The sequence below is a fragment of the Hydra vulgaris genome, chromosome 03, assembly GCF_038396675.1.
Source record: "Hydra vulgaris chromosome 03, alternate assembly HydraT2T_AEP".
NCBI classification, from domain to species: Eukaryota; Metazoa; Cnidaria; class Hydrozoa; order Anthoathecata; family Hydridae; genus Hydra; species Hydra vulgaris.
In genome coordinates, this window is record NC_088922.1 from 24565001 (window position 1) to 24582344 (window position 17344).

The 17344-nt window shown below is 29.7% G+C and overlaps 1 protein-coding gene across 1 annotated transcript in view; it reads left to right on the forward strand.

Moving 5' to 3' along the window:
• Positions 1-17344, forward strand: part of LOC101240745 (leucine-rich repeat serine/threonine-protein kinase 1) — a 228046-nt gene that overhangs the window by 158521 nt on the left and 52181 nt on the right. The window contains exon 22 of the mRNA XM_065792720.1: positions 8818-9029. Within this exon, the coding sequence (XP_065648792.1) occupies positions 8818-9029 (212 nt within the window). The remainder of the gene's footprint in view (positions 1-8817; positions 9030-17344) is intronic.

The following is a 17344-nucleotide window of genomic DNA, read 5'->3' on the forward strand; positions in this document are numbered from 1 at the left end:
TCAAGCAAAAAATAGTAACAACACAAAAACTCAAAAAAATATTAGATTTAAAACTACAATTAAAGTTTGGCTTTTGTTGAATCTCTTTATGTTAAGTTTTTGTAATAACTTATTGTATTTCACATAAATTATCATAAATTGTCTTATCTCTTAAAATTTATAAAATATAGTTTATTTTAAAGCAAATTCATTTTGATATACAATTATATAAATTTTTATATAAAAAAAATTTTTAAATAAAAGTCAGTTGATTTAAAAAAACAGTAAGTGATTTAAACTTTTGCTTTTGTTTAATCTCTCTATGTTAAGTTTTTGTAATAGCTTATTGTATTTCACACAAATTATCATAAGTTGTCTTGTTTCTTAAAATTTATAAAATATAGTTTATTTTTAAGCAAATTCATTTTGATATACAATTATATTAATTTTTATATAAAAATTTTTTATAAATAAAAGTCAGTTGATTTAAAAAAACAAAAAGTGATTTGATTTGAAAGTTTACATTTTTTAAGTTGTTACAAAATATTGTGCTATACATTTTGTTAATTTATCAATTTGTTATTTTCATTAATACTAATAACTACTATTAATTTCATTAATAGTTATGTCATTTGCATTGTGCAATTATTACATAAACTTTTTTTTAATGCTTGTTTTATTGTATTCAAATAGTGATTATCTCATCAATAAAATAGTGATTATCTCATTAATAAAATAAGTAGTTAAATGACATATGTGCATAATAATATCCAATAAATATTATCTTGTTAAGTTATATTTATTTAATATCTAATAAATAATCATATAATAATAATATCACATAATAAATATTATATCTAATAAATATCATATAATAACTTATATCTATAGTAGATATTTACCTTTAAACATATTTTTTGTAGATAATTAGTGGAGAATTGACACCAATTAATAAATAATTAGGCATTTAAAATATGTTCATTAGAAATAATAGTTATTTATTTTGGTCTTATTGTTTGTGTTTAAGTGTACTTTACTCATTAGGGAAATTGTATTTAAGATTTCTTGTATTTAAGTGTTTAGATTGTGATTTCTCGTTATAGTTTTTTATGAATAAAAAAATCAATTGTTTCTTTGTAAATAATTATGGACCTTGTTATAAACGATCATATACCCAAGTAATATCTGAATGAAAGTACTGACAGGAATACTTGTAAAATGAACGTTTATGAAATGTCTATTAAAAAACTTGAGTAAAAATGAAAAGAAGATTAAAAATGAAGATTTTGATATTGTTAATGAAAATTCAACATAAAAAAGAGGGTGTAGATACTTTAGAGCTGCTGGAGTATCTCCTATTAAGGTTAAAGGGTTGCATAAATCAAGTAAAATCAGAGAAGGTAAGTGAAAATTCCATTAATAACCTCCATTAAAAAAGGAAGCCACTTCCCTTAACATATCATAAGAAAGTTTCAAAGAACTGACAGATTTTGGTAACATTATAGTATAGTTAACTAACAAAATTGAAGAGCACTATCTAAAAAATACAGTTTATGGCTCCAACTGACTGGCAGTTGAAAAAAATTCCTGAAATATTGCATAAAATAAATTACAAGCTTAAACTCCACAGAAAATAGCATTAGAAAAAGGTGTTTTAGCCATGCCCAATCCTAAATTTGGAAAAAGTCTTCCTAATGTAACAGTTCAACTGGTCAAATCTTTTTACGAAGATGAGGAATAACCATATAAAAATGGCCTGGTAAAAAGGACTATATAATCATAAAGAAAAATGTTCACATGTAAAACGTTTGCTCTTATGTAGTAAAAGAATTGTTTGTTTCCTTCGAAACCAAGGGTTTCAAAACCTTCAAAAAAAAAATAGGGTTTTTAAGATTTTGCACATTGTGACCAATTGTGTAATGCTGTTAGTGCTTCAGGAACACATTCTGTATTTTTCTGTGCTGTTCATCAGAATTTAAAACTGCTTTTACATCCTTTGTGTGATATACAAAATATCGTTACCTATTGTCTATGACATGACTAATAAAGACTGTATGATGCAAAAATGTGAAAGATGCCCCCCAACTATGAATGCATTTGTTGAAAAACTTTTAGATTTTCAATGAATTTTTATATGAGATTTATATGGAGAATTTGAAGATGATGATGAGGTAGAATTTGATCAGTGGACAACATCAGATAGGTCAAACTTAACACTTAACAAAGAGCCAGTGTTTGATTACATAGAACTAGTATGTAAAAAACTGACAAAACTTGCACGACACTCGTATTTAGCAAAGATAAGCAGTATACCTGAAAACAAAAAACAAAACAAAATGAATAAGGTAACAGCATTATTTCTGGGTGATTTTTCAGAAAACTACAAATGAAAATTTACAATGTACATTCCATCCTGTGATTATTATTATATTTCATGGTGTTCATAAGCACAAATCTTATTGTATTGTTTCAGATGATATGATGCATGATGGAAACATGATGTATAAAATTATTGAAGTTGTCAGCAATGACATTACAACAAATCTACCTCAAATAAAAAATATTGAATACTTTTCAGATGGGTGTGCAGATCAATATAAGAATTGCAAAAAGACTTTGAATCTTTGTTTCCATCTTGAAGATTTTATTCTTTATGCTAAATGAAACTTTTTTTCAACTAGTCACAGTTAGGAACTTTGTGGTGGATAGGTGGTACAGTCAACCTTTGAAGTGGGATAGATAATATAGTCAACCTTGTGGTAAGATAGGTGGTACACTCAAGTGTTTAGCAACTCTACCAAAGAGATGTGGATAATCATATTTTATCTCCACAAGCAATGTACAAATAATGCAATCAAAACATTGAAGGTGTTCATTTTGTTTATATATATTCAGAAGATTTAACTAGGGTGAGAAACACTCTTAAAAAATAATTAGATACTGTAAATACCATACCTAAAACACATTACCATCAGTTTGTATTTAATATACCTTTTATTATCTTTTTAAAAAAATGCATAATTTTTATTGATAAACTCAAATCACAAAATTTTGTGCCCATATCATACATCAATAACTCCTCAACTAAACATAAAGCCGAAAAAAAGTTTCTCCATAATGTATATATATATATATATATATATATACATATATATATATATATATATATATATATATATATATATATATATATATATATATATATATATATATATATACATATACATATATATATATATATATATATATATATATATATATATATATATATATATATATATATATATATATATATATATATATATATACATATATATATATATATACATAATATATATATATATATATATATATAACACATCGCTCAATAAGTCAGTAGGATAGCTAATAAAACAACAACATTTTGACATAATTTGATTTTATTCATCAACATAGTCTCCTTTTAAGGCGATACAGTCATTCCAGCGCTTCTCTAACTTTTCGATACCATGTTTGTAGAACGATTTATCTTTTCCTTCAAAATATGCTTCAGTTTCGGCGATGACCTCCTCATTCGATCCAAATCTCTTTCCCTCGAGCATCCTTTTGAGATCTGAGAACAGCCAATAATCGCTGGAGGCCAAATCAGGCGAGTATGGTGGATGGGGCAACAATTCGAAGTGTAATTCATTCATTTTTACCATTGTTTTCATTGACTTGTGACACGGTGCATTGTCTTGATGAAAGAGAATTTCTTTCTTCTTCATGTGCGGTCGCTTTTCGTCAATTACAGCCTTCAATCGTTCCAATAATGCCATGTAATATTCGCTGTTGATCGTTTTACCTTTCTCAAGATAATCAATGAACAATATACCATGGCTATCCCAAAATATGGAGGCCATAACCTTGCCAGCAGAAGTTTGAGCCTTTGGGCGCTTTGGGCGGCTTTCACCCGCTGGTGTCCACTCAGCCGACTGTCGATTTGACTCAGGAGTAAAATGGTGGATCCATGTTTCATCCATTGTGACGTAGCGACGCAAAAAATCCTTTTTATCTCGGTGAAATAGTGCCAGACATGCTTCAGAATCATCGATTCGTTGTTGTTTTTGGTCCGGTGTTAGCAAACGCGGCACCCATTTCGAACAAAGCTTTCTCATACCCAAATGTTCGTGTAATATTGTAAACACACTGCCTTCTGCTATCTTTATGGCCTCGGCAATCTCCTTCAATTTCAATTTGCGGTCGGATAAGACGATTTTATGGATTTTTTTGATGTTTTCCTCAGTAACTGCCGAATTTGGGCGACCGGAGCGTTCAGCATCATCGGTGTTTGTACGACCACGTTTAAAGTCAGCAAACCACTTTTCAACCATTTGCCTCGATGGAGAGGAGTCCGAATAACACTTATCAAGCCATTGTTTGGTCTGCACCGTGTTGTTTCCCATCAAAAAGCAATGCTTAATGAGCACACGAAATTCTGATTTTTCCATTTTTTTCAATTCACAAAAGTTGATTCAATCGTTCACACACTAACTTGGTAAATAATGGTCCGATTGTCATGAAACTTTGACAGATATCGTTTGAAGGTTGGTACTTTCTAAAAACAATACAAATTCGGTATTTGTGTTGCCATCTATATGTCATCCTACGGACTTATTGAGCGATGTGTTATATATATATATATATGTATATGTATATATATATATATATATATACATATATATATATATACACATACATACATACATACATGCATACATGCCTGCATACATACATACATACATACATACATACATACATACATACATACATACATACATACATACATACATACATACACACATACATACGTACATACATACATACGTACATACATACATACATACATACATACATATATACATACTTACATACATACATACATACATACTTACATACATACATACATACATACATACATACATACATACATACATACATACATACATACATACATACATACATACATACATACATACATACATACATACATACATACATACATACATATATATATATATATATATATATATATATATATATATATATATATATATATATATATATATATAATAATAGTAGAAAATTCATCAGAAATGAAAAAAAAGCATTTCTGATGAATCTTTGTTGATGAAACACAGTGTAAAATGGAAAAAAATTTAGTTAAGTGATTTTCTACTATTATATAATTGCTCTGTTCTTTTAAGAACATTGAGCACTCTATTGTGTAGAATACTTTTTTAAGTTGTTTAAATATATATATATATATATATATATATATATATATATATATATATATATATATATATATGATATATATATATATATATATATATATATATATATATATATATATATATATATATATATATATATATATGTATATATATATATATATATATATATATATGATATATATATATATATATATATATATATATATATATATATATATATATATATATATATATATATATGTATATATATATATATATATATATATATATATGTATATATATATATATATATATATATATATATATATATATATATATATATATATGTATATATATATATATATATATATATATATATATATATATATATATATATATATACATATATATATATATATATATACATATATATATATATATATATATATATATATATATACATATATATATATATATATATATATATATATATATATATATATATATATATATATATATATATATATATATATATATATATATATATATATATATATATATATACATATATATACAGAAAATCTTGAGAAAAGTTAAAAGTTTTTTTCTATCAGTCAGATTTTTTTTTAATATTTTGTTGTAATGCCCTTATTAAGTGAAGTTTATGGATCTTAAAATAAACTAGATTGCTTTGTTTTGATAGATACAAAGCTATTATTTTCAGATTTAGCAGGTTTTAAACTCCTTTAGTACTAAATTTCAGCATCATAGCATTACTACAAGCACCTTTTTTTATTTTTTTTTTTATTTTGATTCACTCCCAACAAGGCTGCAAGCTACTACTATTTAGTTGGGAGTTGCTAGAAAAAAAAGAATAGAGTTGTAGGGCAAGGAAACAGTTGACAGAAGACTTGAAAAGTTGAAGATGAGTCAGAAAAACATGAATATGGGAGAGAGTTCCAAAAAGTCAAAGTGCAAGGAAAAAACTAGATGAATAAAAGTTTTTAGAGCATGCAGGGGCAAATACAATGAAAGAATGAGACTTTGCTGAATGATGAGTCAAGAAAGAATGAGTTTTATTTGATGGAACTAGAGATGATGGCTCCTTTGAGCAGCGACCATGATAGTAATTGTAGAAAAGAGAAAGAGATGCAACTTTACAATGATGGAAAAGAGGCTCAACCTTAGCAGATAGAGCGGGTCCAACTACGTTTACAATATGTTTTTGGACTTTGTCAAGAATAGAAAGACCATCATTAGAAGAACCAGGCTATGACAACAGTATTCCATACAGGAACGAATAAGAGATTTTTAGAAGTAGATAATGGTATTATGAGAGAGAAAATGGCAACCATGATAAAGAGAAGCAAACTTAGCAGATGCTAGTTTAGCAATCGATTATATCGGTTTCCATGAAAAGTCAGTAGTAACAATAATCCAAGAAGACGTAAAAATGAGGACTCAGTGAGAGTGTTGTTTTTCAATTAATATAGGAATGTTGACAGTATTACGACAGTTGTTTGCAGTAAATAACTGAGTTTTGTTGGAGTTAAAATTTACAAGCCACTCTGAGCCCCAATCTGTTACAGAAGTGATATCAGATTTAAGATTGGCTACCTGTTCTAAGCGATTGAAAAGAGAAGAGTGTAAAGTTGAGTCATCAGCAAAAAGAGCTACTTTAAATGTAAGATTGTCAGGAAGATCATTAATGTAGATGACAAACAAAACAGGCCCAATGATAGAATCTTGAGGTACCCTAGAATTTACTGAAAATGAAGAAGAGTGTTGGGCTTCGAGGATGACTCTAATAAAGCGGTTAGAAAAAAGCGATTTGATAATCTCAAAAACTTTCCCAGGTACACCATATGAAACAAGCTTATAGAGAATACCAGCAAGCCAAACTTGAAAGCCTTAGATAGGTCAAGAGCAATAGCCCTAGCCTCTCTGCCTCCATCTAATGCACAATAAAATCTTTCAATCACAGCAGTTAGCAAGTCAGTTGTAGAGCAAAAGGATAAAAAACTGTATTGGTTGTCTGACAGTAAGTTATTTGATTAAAGATGGGGTATGAGAAATTAGTTGATTAAAGACTCAAAGACCTTGCTAATATCAGAAAGAAGACTGATCTGACAATAATTGGAGGAGTCAGAATGTTCAAAGGAGTTTTTGAAAATTAGAATAACAGATGCCATTTTTCAGCAGGCAGGAAAACAAGGCTCAGTCAAGCACTTATTAAATACTTTAGAGAGAATTCAAGAGATTTCTGGAGAGCAATTTGGTAAGACAATGACACGGATGTTGTATGGACAACAAGCCATAGAAGAGTTTGGTTGGTATACAACTTTAACAATGGAAGCTGGAGTGATTTGAATGTCTAAAAATGGGTTAACCTGTTTAATTGGAATGTAAGGAAGAGAATGGCTAAAAGATTCAAGGGTCAAATTGAAGAAAAGTTTTTTGCAAATAGTTCTGTCTTATCCTTGGGAGAGGTAATAAGATTAGTACCATGAATGAGAGATGGAACGTTAGACCTAACCTTGTTAATGGCGCAGTTGAAGAGTTTCCAAAAGTCTCTAGAGCCTAAATTCTGAGATAAGATATGTGATTTAGTGAACTGAGAATAATAAAGCTTAGAATATGACAGCACCTTTTTACATCGATTTCTTGCAAGTATAAATAGCTGTTTGTTCTCAAGAGAGTTCTTTTGAAAAAGGTGAAAAATAAGGTTACAATTAGATATAGTAGAAGGTTAAAACCATGGAGTAGAATAAAGCTTGATGGAACTGACAAGAAGGAATAAAAGCTTCCATTCCTGCCTGAATCCAGGAGGTTACATAGGAGGCGCATTTTTTAGCTAAGAGGGAAAAGAAATCAGCCCAAGGACCATCACAAAGAAAATTATGAAAAGAATCTCAGTTAACTTTACGGTAGTAGTAAGTAGTGCAATGATAGGGTGAGTCCGTAAAGGAAATACGAGATGAAAGATTTATAGAGATCATTGCATGGTAAGAACCACCTAAAGGAGTAAAAGGAGAAACTGAACACAAGCTAGGATCAGAGACCAGACAAAAATCAAAGAGTGAAGGTTAATGATTAGGGTTGTCAGGAAAACGTCACAAAGTTAACTATCTGAGTAAGAGATTAATAAATGCAGAAGTTATAGGTTTTATTGCCAGCATGGTCAGTGTCGTTAGAGTTAACCCATTCAATGTGATGAGCATTAAAGTCACCAACAATAACAATATTGACAGAGGGGTAAATAGAGAGGGCATGGTCAATTTGATCAGAAATTACATCTAAAAGAGTGCAGTTTTGGGAAGTAGAACAATGGAATAAAGAGAAAGGTGATAGATTGAAGAGATACCTTATAAAGGTAATAGTAAAAAAAAAATTTTAGCACTTTTTCCCTCTCATTTTTCAGTCAAAATCAAACAAACTTTAAATTGAAATATTTTAGTGTAATTTAGTTAAATTTAAATAGTAATTTAAAGTGAAAAAAATTTATTGTAGTTTTATACTGTTTCTATAGTAGTCACTATTTCTCATTCAAAGTTAAAAGATTGTAATTATGTTTTTTTTTATCATTATTATGTTCTATTTTTAGTACTTTCTTGATGTTGATCCTGGTTATGTACTTAATAATTGTAAAATTAATCCAATTAAAATCATTGGCAAAGGAGGATTTGGGGATGTTTTTGTAGCTGAAATAAAACATGGAAACTCAACTGTTTTATCTGCAATGAAGGTTCCAGGAGGTTCTGTCAAAGAAAGTAACCAAGTTTTGATGGCCACCATGCTGTCATATGATGCTTACAAGTATTTGAAATATTTTTGATTAAAAACCTGATTACCCACATTTAGATTATTTTTAAAAGTAAAATATAAAATAAAAATAATTTTAATTAAGGTATTAAACTCTTTTTGAAAAAATCTGGAAAATATATTTTTATTTTTTATTTTTAAAAAAATCATTTAGGTAAACAATATTAAAAAGATAAAATAGTTAAAAAAGTAGTTACAAAAAATTAATTAATTATATAATCAAAAATTGACTAGCATAAATTTGATCAATTTTTAAAGGACTTATCTTCTCATTGGTTCAACCTTTTTCGTTCACATCTCATGTGGCACATTTAACCAATGCTCTTTCAAATGTTACTTTAAATACTCAGTTGTTTGAGTTTTGTGGTTTACCAACTGTGCATTGATTCATGACTAAATATTTTCAATTGGTTTAGAGTCTAGTAATTTAAGACACAAAAATAACAAATTGTATTTTGAAATGGTGTGTTACACTATGTGCTGTGTGTGCTGAAGCCTAATCTTGCTGGAAAATGTATTGTTTGGTTCTACCATACAATTTCTTTATCAATGGAATCAAACATGACTCTTGTGTATTTTTGAAGTTATATTGATTGATCCGGCAGATTTTTTCTTTTTGTTTACAACCTTAAGATTTGATTCACTGCTCAAAATCACTTTTTCCAATCTTCTGTCCAATGCAAACAATCTTCGCACCACTTTTGTCTTTTGCATTGATCTATAATTGAAAGGATAGATTTCCTAATTGCAATGTAATACTAAATACTTTATTTTCCTAATATTCTTCTGACAACATCTTTGCTTGCATTTAAATTGAATAAAGATTGGTCGAATATTTGATTTAACTTTTTTTTGCTGAGTCTAGGATTTTTTTTTTTGGTGCAGAACAAATCTAAATACTACTTTTTTCACTAAGTTTTTACAGTCATCTAGAGCAAGTCATGTCAATGGCGTCACATGTCAGATTTCAGATTTTCACTGTATTTCAAGCTCAAAATTTAGAAACACCCACATTTTTGTCTATTTCAACATTGATAATTTTTTTTGATTAAAAAAGTCCAATGATTTGCCATTTGGTGTTCTCTGACACTGATTTTTGATTTGTAAAGTTAAAATTATTTTTTTAGTTAGGCATGGCAAATACTCAGTAACTGTATCAATTCAAGCCATTTCAAGTAGTTTTATGATGTATGTCTGAATTTATTATTGGTGAATTTAACAAAACTAACATAAATTATATATATATATATATATATATATATATATATATATATATATATATATATATATATATATATATATATATATAAAATCTATTTCCATTAGTTTTTTATATAAAAAACCAACATTTGAAGGTAGATTTTAGAAACTTGTGTATATATACAGTCCCTGGCCAAATTATTAGATGCACTCGAGTTTTTTAAGAATTTATCACATTATACCAGTTTATATGCAGTACATTCACATTTAAACATGGATGTGATGGATTTTTATGTAGGATATTTATTATACAATTCGTGTTTGTATGTATTTTCCATATATGGTATTACAGTGTGAGTCAATTAGTACATTAACGTGTACAAGTCGAAAGCTGCTCCAGTCGCGTTTGCGGTGGCTTCAGTTGCGGACGTGTTTATCTGAAGTGTTTGTTTATTTAGCAGTTTTACAGTACATATTACGCATTTAACTGTTTATTTCTTGTTCAACGTTTATAAATAATAATAAGTTTGAACACTTTAGGCATGGGTAAAAAAGCCGATCTTACACCACGCAAAAAAGCTGAAATAAAGGCCTGAATGCTAAAGTACTTTCAAATTGCGAAATATCACAAAGATTGGAAATATATAAAGCTAATATACGACGCATAAAACAGAAAATTGAGTCAGGGGAAGAATTGATCCCAATACGAAAGAAAAAATGCGGCAAAAAGCCTATTTTCACTCCAATGGCAGAAAGATCTTAAAGAAAATTTGCCTTGAAAACAGATTTGCTACCACAAAACTGATAACATCGCAACTCCAAGGTGTTAATGTGAATGCTTCTGAACGCACTGTTCGAAGAAAATTAATAGATTTAGATTTTAAGGCCTACCACCCTGCCAGGAAGCCCAAGTTAACACCTGCAATAAAAGCAAAGCGTCTGACGTGGGCCAAACAGTTCCGTGATAAAGATCTGGACTTCTGGAGATCGGTAATTTGTTACAATTTCTTTACAATTTTTTCACAAATAATGCATTTAACATTTTTCTATGATGACAGAAGACCAGCACAAATGTTTAGTGTTTTTTGTTGCTATTTTTGACAGGTCTGCTTCATTGATGAAAGCACATTTGAAATTTTGCAGAACAAAGCTCAGTTTGTGCATCGTCATGGAGAAAAATTTAACCCTGACTGTGTTGTTCAGACTGTGAATTACCCTACAAAAGTGATGATTTGGTCAGTCATCAGCACCAAAGGCACTGGACATCTGTACGTGGTAAATGGTATGATGAAGCAAGACCAGTACAAAAATGTCTTGCAAAATTGGTTGATTCCGCAGCTCCAAGAATGGTTTCCAAATGGGGAACCATTCACTTTTATGCTTTTATGCAAGATGGAGCTCCCTGCCATACAGCTCGATCTGTCAAAGCTTTTTTGGCAGAGCAAAATATTCCTCTGTTGGATTGGCCAGGTAATAGCCCGGATCTGAACCCCATAGAAAACATTTGGGAGTTGATGAAAAGAGAAGTGGCTAAAGATGTCATTACAAACAAACCTCAACTCATAGAAAGAATAATTTACGTCTGGAATCATCATCCTCAAATCCAGGAGACAGTACAGTCCTGCATTGACAGCATGCCGCGCAGAATTAAAGCTCTTCTAGCGGCTAAAGGTGACTCAACAAAATATTGACATTTAAGTATATTTATGTCTGTTTTTTTTAAAGAATCAATAAATACATATTGTTCTTTCATAATAATGTTTTATTTGTAATATAATATAGATAATCAAATGAATAAGCAAAAAACATATATTGCACCTGGTAAATACACAATTCCTGTATGGTATCACAAGATAATTTCCATTTTTCATAAAATTTTCTAGTGCGTCTAATAATTTGGCCAGGGACTGTATATAAATTAAATGTGTATATATATATATATATATATATATATATATATATATATATATATATATATATATATATATATATATATATATATATATATATATATGTATATATATATATCTGTGTGTATACAGGTGCTATTACATATATTAAAATATACGTAATTTTATATAAAAAGTTTTTTACTTTTACTAATTTTTTTTCTGTTTGTTTGTTTTTTTAATGATTTTATCTAGAATTTGAATAAAGCTTTGGTTTTGCCGGTTTTTTGTTAATTTTTTCATCTGTATTTATTTAAAACATTCTTTTTGCTGTTTTTATTTTAACTTAAGTAGCAAAAAAAATGAGTTTTTTAAATCACACACACCAACCTAAAAATGACTATCCGACCAGTGCTTTTTTGTGTGCCAGTATTAAATTTTAAACGGAAAAGACTGATGTATATCTTTGCACAAATTTCTTTGGAAAACATGGTATCTTTATTTTATTCCATAATTAACAAACTTCTAAGGAGATTTCTTTAATATTTCTTTTATAATGATTTAGGAATATTTTTGATATATATATGTGTGGGTGTGTATATATATATATATATTTATATATATATATATATATATATATATATATATATATATATATATATATATATATTATATATATATATATATATAATTTAAATAAACTATAAAAATGCACAAAAAAAAAAAAAACTTCTGCGCGAATCCATTTTAAAGTTTTGTAAAAAGTTAGGAAATTATATGTATAAAATATCAGAGAATAATATAATTAGAGAAATTGATCCAATATTTCAAAGCCAAGAAATCGTTTGTATGGGATTTTAATTGATACTGATCGATTTTTTAAAGTTATGTCAGACAAAACCAATATTTTCTTAGAATTGAAAAAATATTCCTAAATCATTATAAAAGAAATATTAAAGAAATCTCCATAGAAGTTTGTTAATTATGGAATAAAATAAAGATACCATGTTTTCCAAAGAAATGTGCAAAGCAAAGTGATATTCAAAATTGTAAGATCAATGCAGTATTGTGACAGAACCTTTTACAACTCATCTGCAAGACCTGTCACCTTGAAGAAAAAAATTTGAAAAAAATTATAGTCAATTGTTTGAGGATACAGACAATTCTAGTAGTGAAAGTTAAGAAGACAATAGTACAAGTGTTGGTTACATCATCCCTTCGAAACATGCAAAGATCACTGGTATGATGTTAGCTAAAATAGCTAAAAATGAAAATTATCCAATAAGTCAAAGATTGCCAAAAATCACGACAAAGATTGCCAAAGCTCTATGTAACACAGTTAGTGAGGCATCAATTAACAGATCCACAGGCCAAAAAACATCTACAGTGCTGGCCAAAATAATCCAACCTCGCATTGTTTATCTATGTATACAGTATGTACATTGTAGTGTAGGCACTTTCCTCAGAATTTCACCATCACGATTTTTTTTTTTTTTTTTAAACATCTTCGCTTCTAACAAGGCTGCAAGCAGCCACTAATTAAAGTTGGAAGTTACTGAAAAAGAAAAGATGAAGATTGTAGAGCAAGATAACGATTGACGGACGACTTAAAAGATTGTGAATTATATGAATCAGGAAAGCAAGATGAAGGAAGCAAATTCCAAAGAGCTGATGTTCGAGGAAAAAAACTAGACAAATAAGCGTTTTTGTAGCACTTAGGAACAGTCACAGAAAAAGGATGACACTTAATTGAATGACGAGTAACACGAGAATGAATTTTAGTAGATGGCACAAGAGAAGCTAGCTCTTTAGAGCAGTGCCCATTATAGTATTTATAGAAAAGAGAAAGAGAAGCAACGTTACGACGATGTGATAATGGTTGGAGGTTGGCTGCAAGAGCAGGTCCAACTATATTTACAATGCGTTTTTGCACCTTGTCTAAAAGAGAAAGGGCATCATTAGAAGATCCGCCCCAGATATGGCAACAGTATTCCATGATTTGCATGCGTGATGGTGGTATTCCGAGGTTTTGATTGGCTAGTTATTAGCCAATCAAATCAGTTGTACCATTGTTATATATACCATCGCATGCTTGGCTGTGAATTACTATTTGCATTTGACTATGGCGACAACATCACCTGGAAAACGTGCTAAAATACAACTTTTGATGGAAGACGAGAAGTCTGAACGTGCGATTGCCGCACGTTTACAAATGCCTAAGACAACTGTTCACGATGTCATTCAGCACATCAAGTCAACAGGCACCAACGCTGCAGGAAGATCCAGTGGCAGACCAAGATGTACCACATCAAAAACTGATGCTATGATCCACCATGCAGCCATGAAGGACCCACTGGTATGATCTTCACGAATTCTCAATGAACTGCCTCCTAATGTAAATGTGAGCTCTCGCACCATTCCGCAGCGTCTTGTGTCATGTTCTCAGACGTATCGCAGGTGAAACAATATGCTACACATAAAGTGAATGTTCGATGGCCACCAAACACACGCTGCAATGCCCGTTATGTTGCTCCAGCGGTAAAACATTGCCCTGCAAATATGATTTAGGGAGTAATTACTGCCAGAGGTCGAGCGGGAATCCATCTCATGTCGCCAACTGAAACTATCAAAGCTGTTAATTATTTGCAAATAATAAAGGAAAATGTTCCTATTTGGCTCAGAACTCGCAACTGTGACATCTTTATGCATGACGGCGCGCTATGTCATCAGGCAAAGATCATCAAGACATGGTTTCAAGAGAATTCCATCAATGTTCTTGCTCTGTGGCCTGGCTCGTCACCAGTTTCAAACCTGATTGAAAATTGCTGGGTAAAATTGAAAGCAGAAGTGGCAAAAGCAAACTCGACGTCGGCGACGACTTTGAAGGAGGCTATACTGGAGGTGTGGTCCCAAAAAATAACACCTGATTACTTTGACTCTCTAGTTGCCTCTATACCTTGAAGAATAGAAGCTGTCCTCAAAGCCGGAGGAAGACATTCGAGGTACTAGAAACTCTTTTCTAATGTGAACTACTTGTTGGTTTCTTCGAAAGTGTGTCACTGACTTATGTGAATGTTGTTTGTTGCGTTTGATTCAATCATATTATCGTTAAATTGAAGTGGTATTTTGTTTCTGTCTAAAAACCTTAGTGTCTTAGTGGGCGGATTTTTTTGGCCAGCACTGTACAACACTTGCACATGAAATAAGCTTGATTTGGTCTTATGTTGATTCTTCTGAAGAAATCTGGAGCTAGTGGACTTAGTTCTTAAGCATTTTATAATTACAAAGTTTGATTCTTTATCAACATCACCTAATATTAATTACTTCTTCATTAATGAGTTGACTAGTAATTATCATAATTTATTTACACACCAAACAGGCTAGTTAATAAAAGTAAGAAACATGGCAGGAATAGTTATATGTCAGTTAACTTTTAAGTTATATTTCAGACAAAAAAAATTGGTAATAGAGGATTGCAATTTTATTATAGGTTACTGGATCAAGCCATGGTTATGTTCTTGCAGAAGAAATATTGGCAATATAACAAAATTAAAATTGGCATTAACTGGTAACTGCTTTAAGTTTTTGGAAAGACACTGTGATAATCGGAATTATTCTCTTTCAGACATCAATGACGTAAAGAAAGTGTGCAAAAGTTTGCTTGGGAAAGTTAAAATATTTCTTTAAAGAGTTGTCTTTAACTTAGAGGCCACTGTAGAGACACTGTAATAATCTTTTGATTCTGTGACACTATAATAAACTTTGATCTGTCTATGTGTGTTATTTTAACAAAATAATTTTGAATTTTATTTACTTTCACGATGCAATTTTCAAAGACTTACAACTGAAAATTCTACAAATAATTAAATTTACCCCAAATTACATAGATTTTATGTTGTTCATAAGGTATTGTCGGCTCTATGTAAATTTTTTAATTTATTTTTTTAACTAATATTTTAGTTTATAAGGGTCATTTCTTTTATAAGAGTCATTCTTTTTATAAGGGTTGTTCCTTTATAATTGTCATTCTTTTTAGAAATCAAGAATTTTTAGATCTGTCACAAAAATGTATTTTAGAAAAACTTTAGCATTTAAAAATAACAAGTTTGCACAGAAGGTTTTTGAATCAATTATGGTTAAAATCAGAGTTGTTAACAAGGCCAAAAATAGCAAGGCCAAGGCCAACACCTACGCAAACATTTTCAAGACCAAAGACTTAAATTTTTGCCTTATGTTAATAAAGTAATTACGTAAAATAAAAAATAATTAATTACATAAAATAAAGAATGAAAACCTTCAATTCTTTGATTTTATGTATTTTATTATAAAGGCCAAGGCCAAAACAATCAAGGTCAAGGCCAAAAGTTTCAAGGCCAAGGTCAAGGCCTTAATTTTTCAAGGACTAACAACTCTGGTTAAAATTATTTTTAAAAAAAATTTTTATATTATTTCTCTACCAGTAGTAATAGGGCAAATTAATTTTTTGGAAAAATATATATATATATATTAACATTTTCATGATTGTAGTCAAGATATAACCAGGTATAAACAGTTTAAAATAATGGCTGATATTAGACTAGACATTGAAAAATGTAAATTTATTTTAAAGTACTACTATAAGTGTGAGGGAATTTCAGATTGAGCCACCTATGAGACCATTACTCACATTAAGGATAAGTTTGAAAGAAACAGGAATGTTTAAGATTGTCACAAACAACACTCTGAGAGACCAAGAACATCCACAACTGCTGCAAGAGAAGTAGAACTATTGGTTTAGTAAAAATCTGTTTGGCAAGTGGCGCCTGAGGCATTTGTGATTGATTGCTTTGTATTATCAGCATTTTTTGGAGCAAAATAGGCATCAATTTAAACATTTGCGCTGACTAAGCAAGTTCTACATCTGTCTTCTTTATTGTGTAGTATTAATCTGTAATCCATCTAAATATATACTGTTTTTATAATCACGCAAAGTGTGTATACATTTTTTCTAAACGCTGTGTGTGTGTGTGTGTGTGTGTGTGTGTGTGTGTGTGTGTGTGTGTGTGTGTGTGTGTGTGTGTGTGTGTGTGTGTGTGTGTGTGTATATATATATGGACTTTATTTCAGTGAATTTAATTAACATAAAACACTATCTGGCTTAATAACAAAAAAAAGTTTTTATTGAGGAATAGGTTTAAGAAGATAACAAAACTTGTATCAGTTGTATGTTGACTGCACATC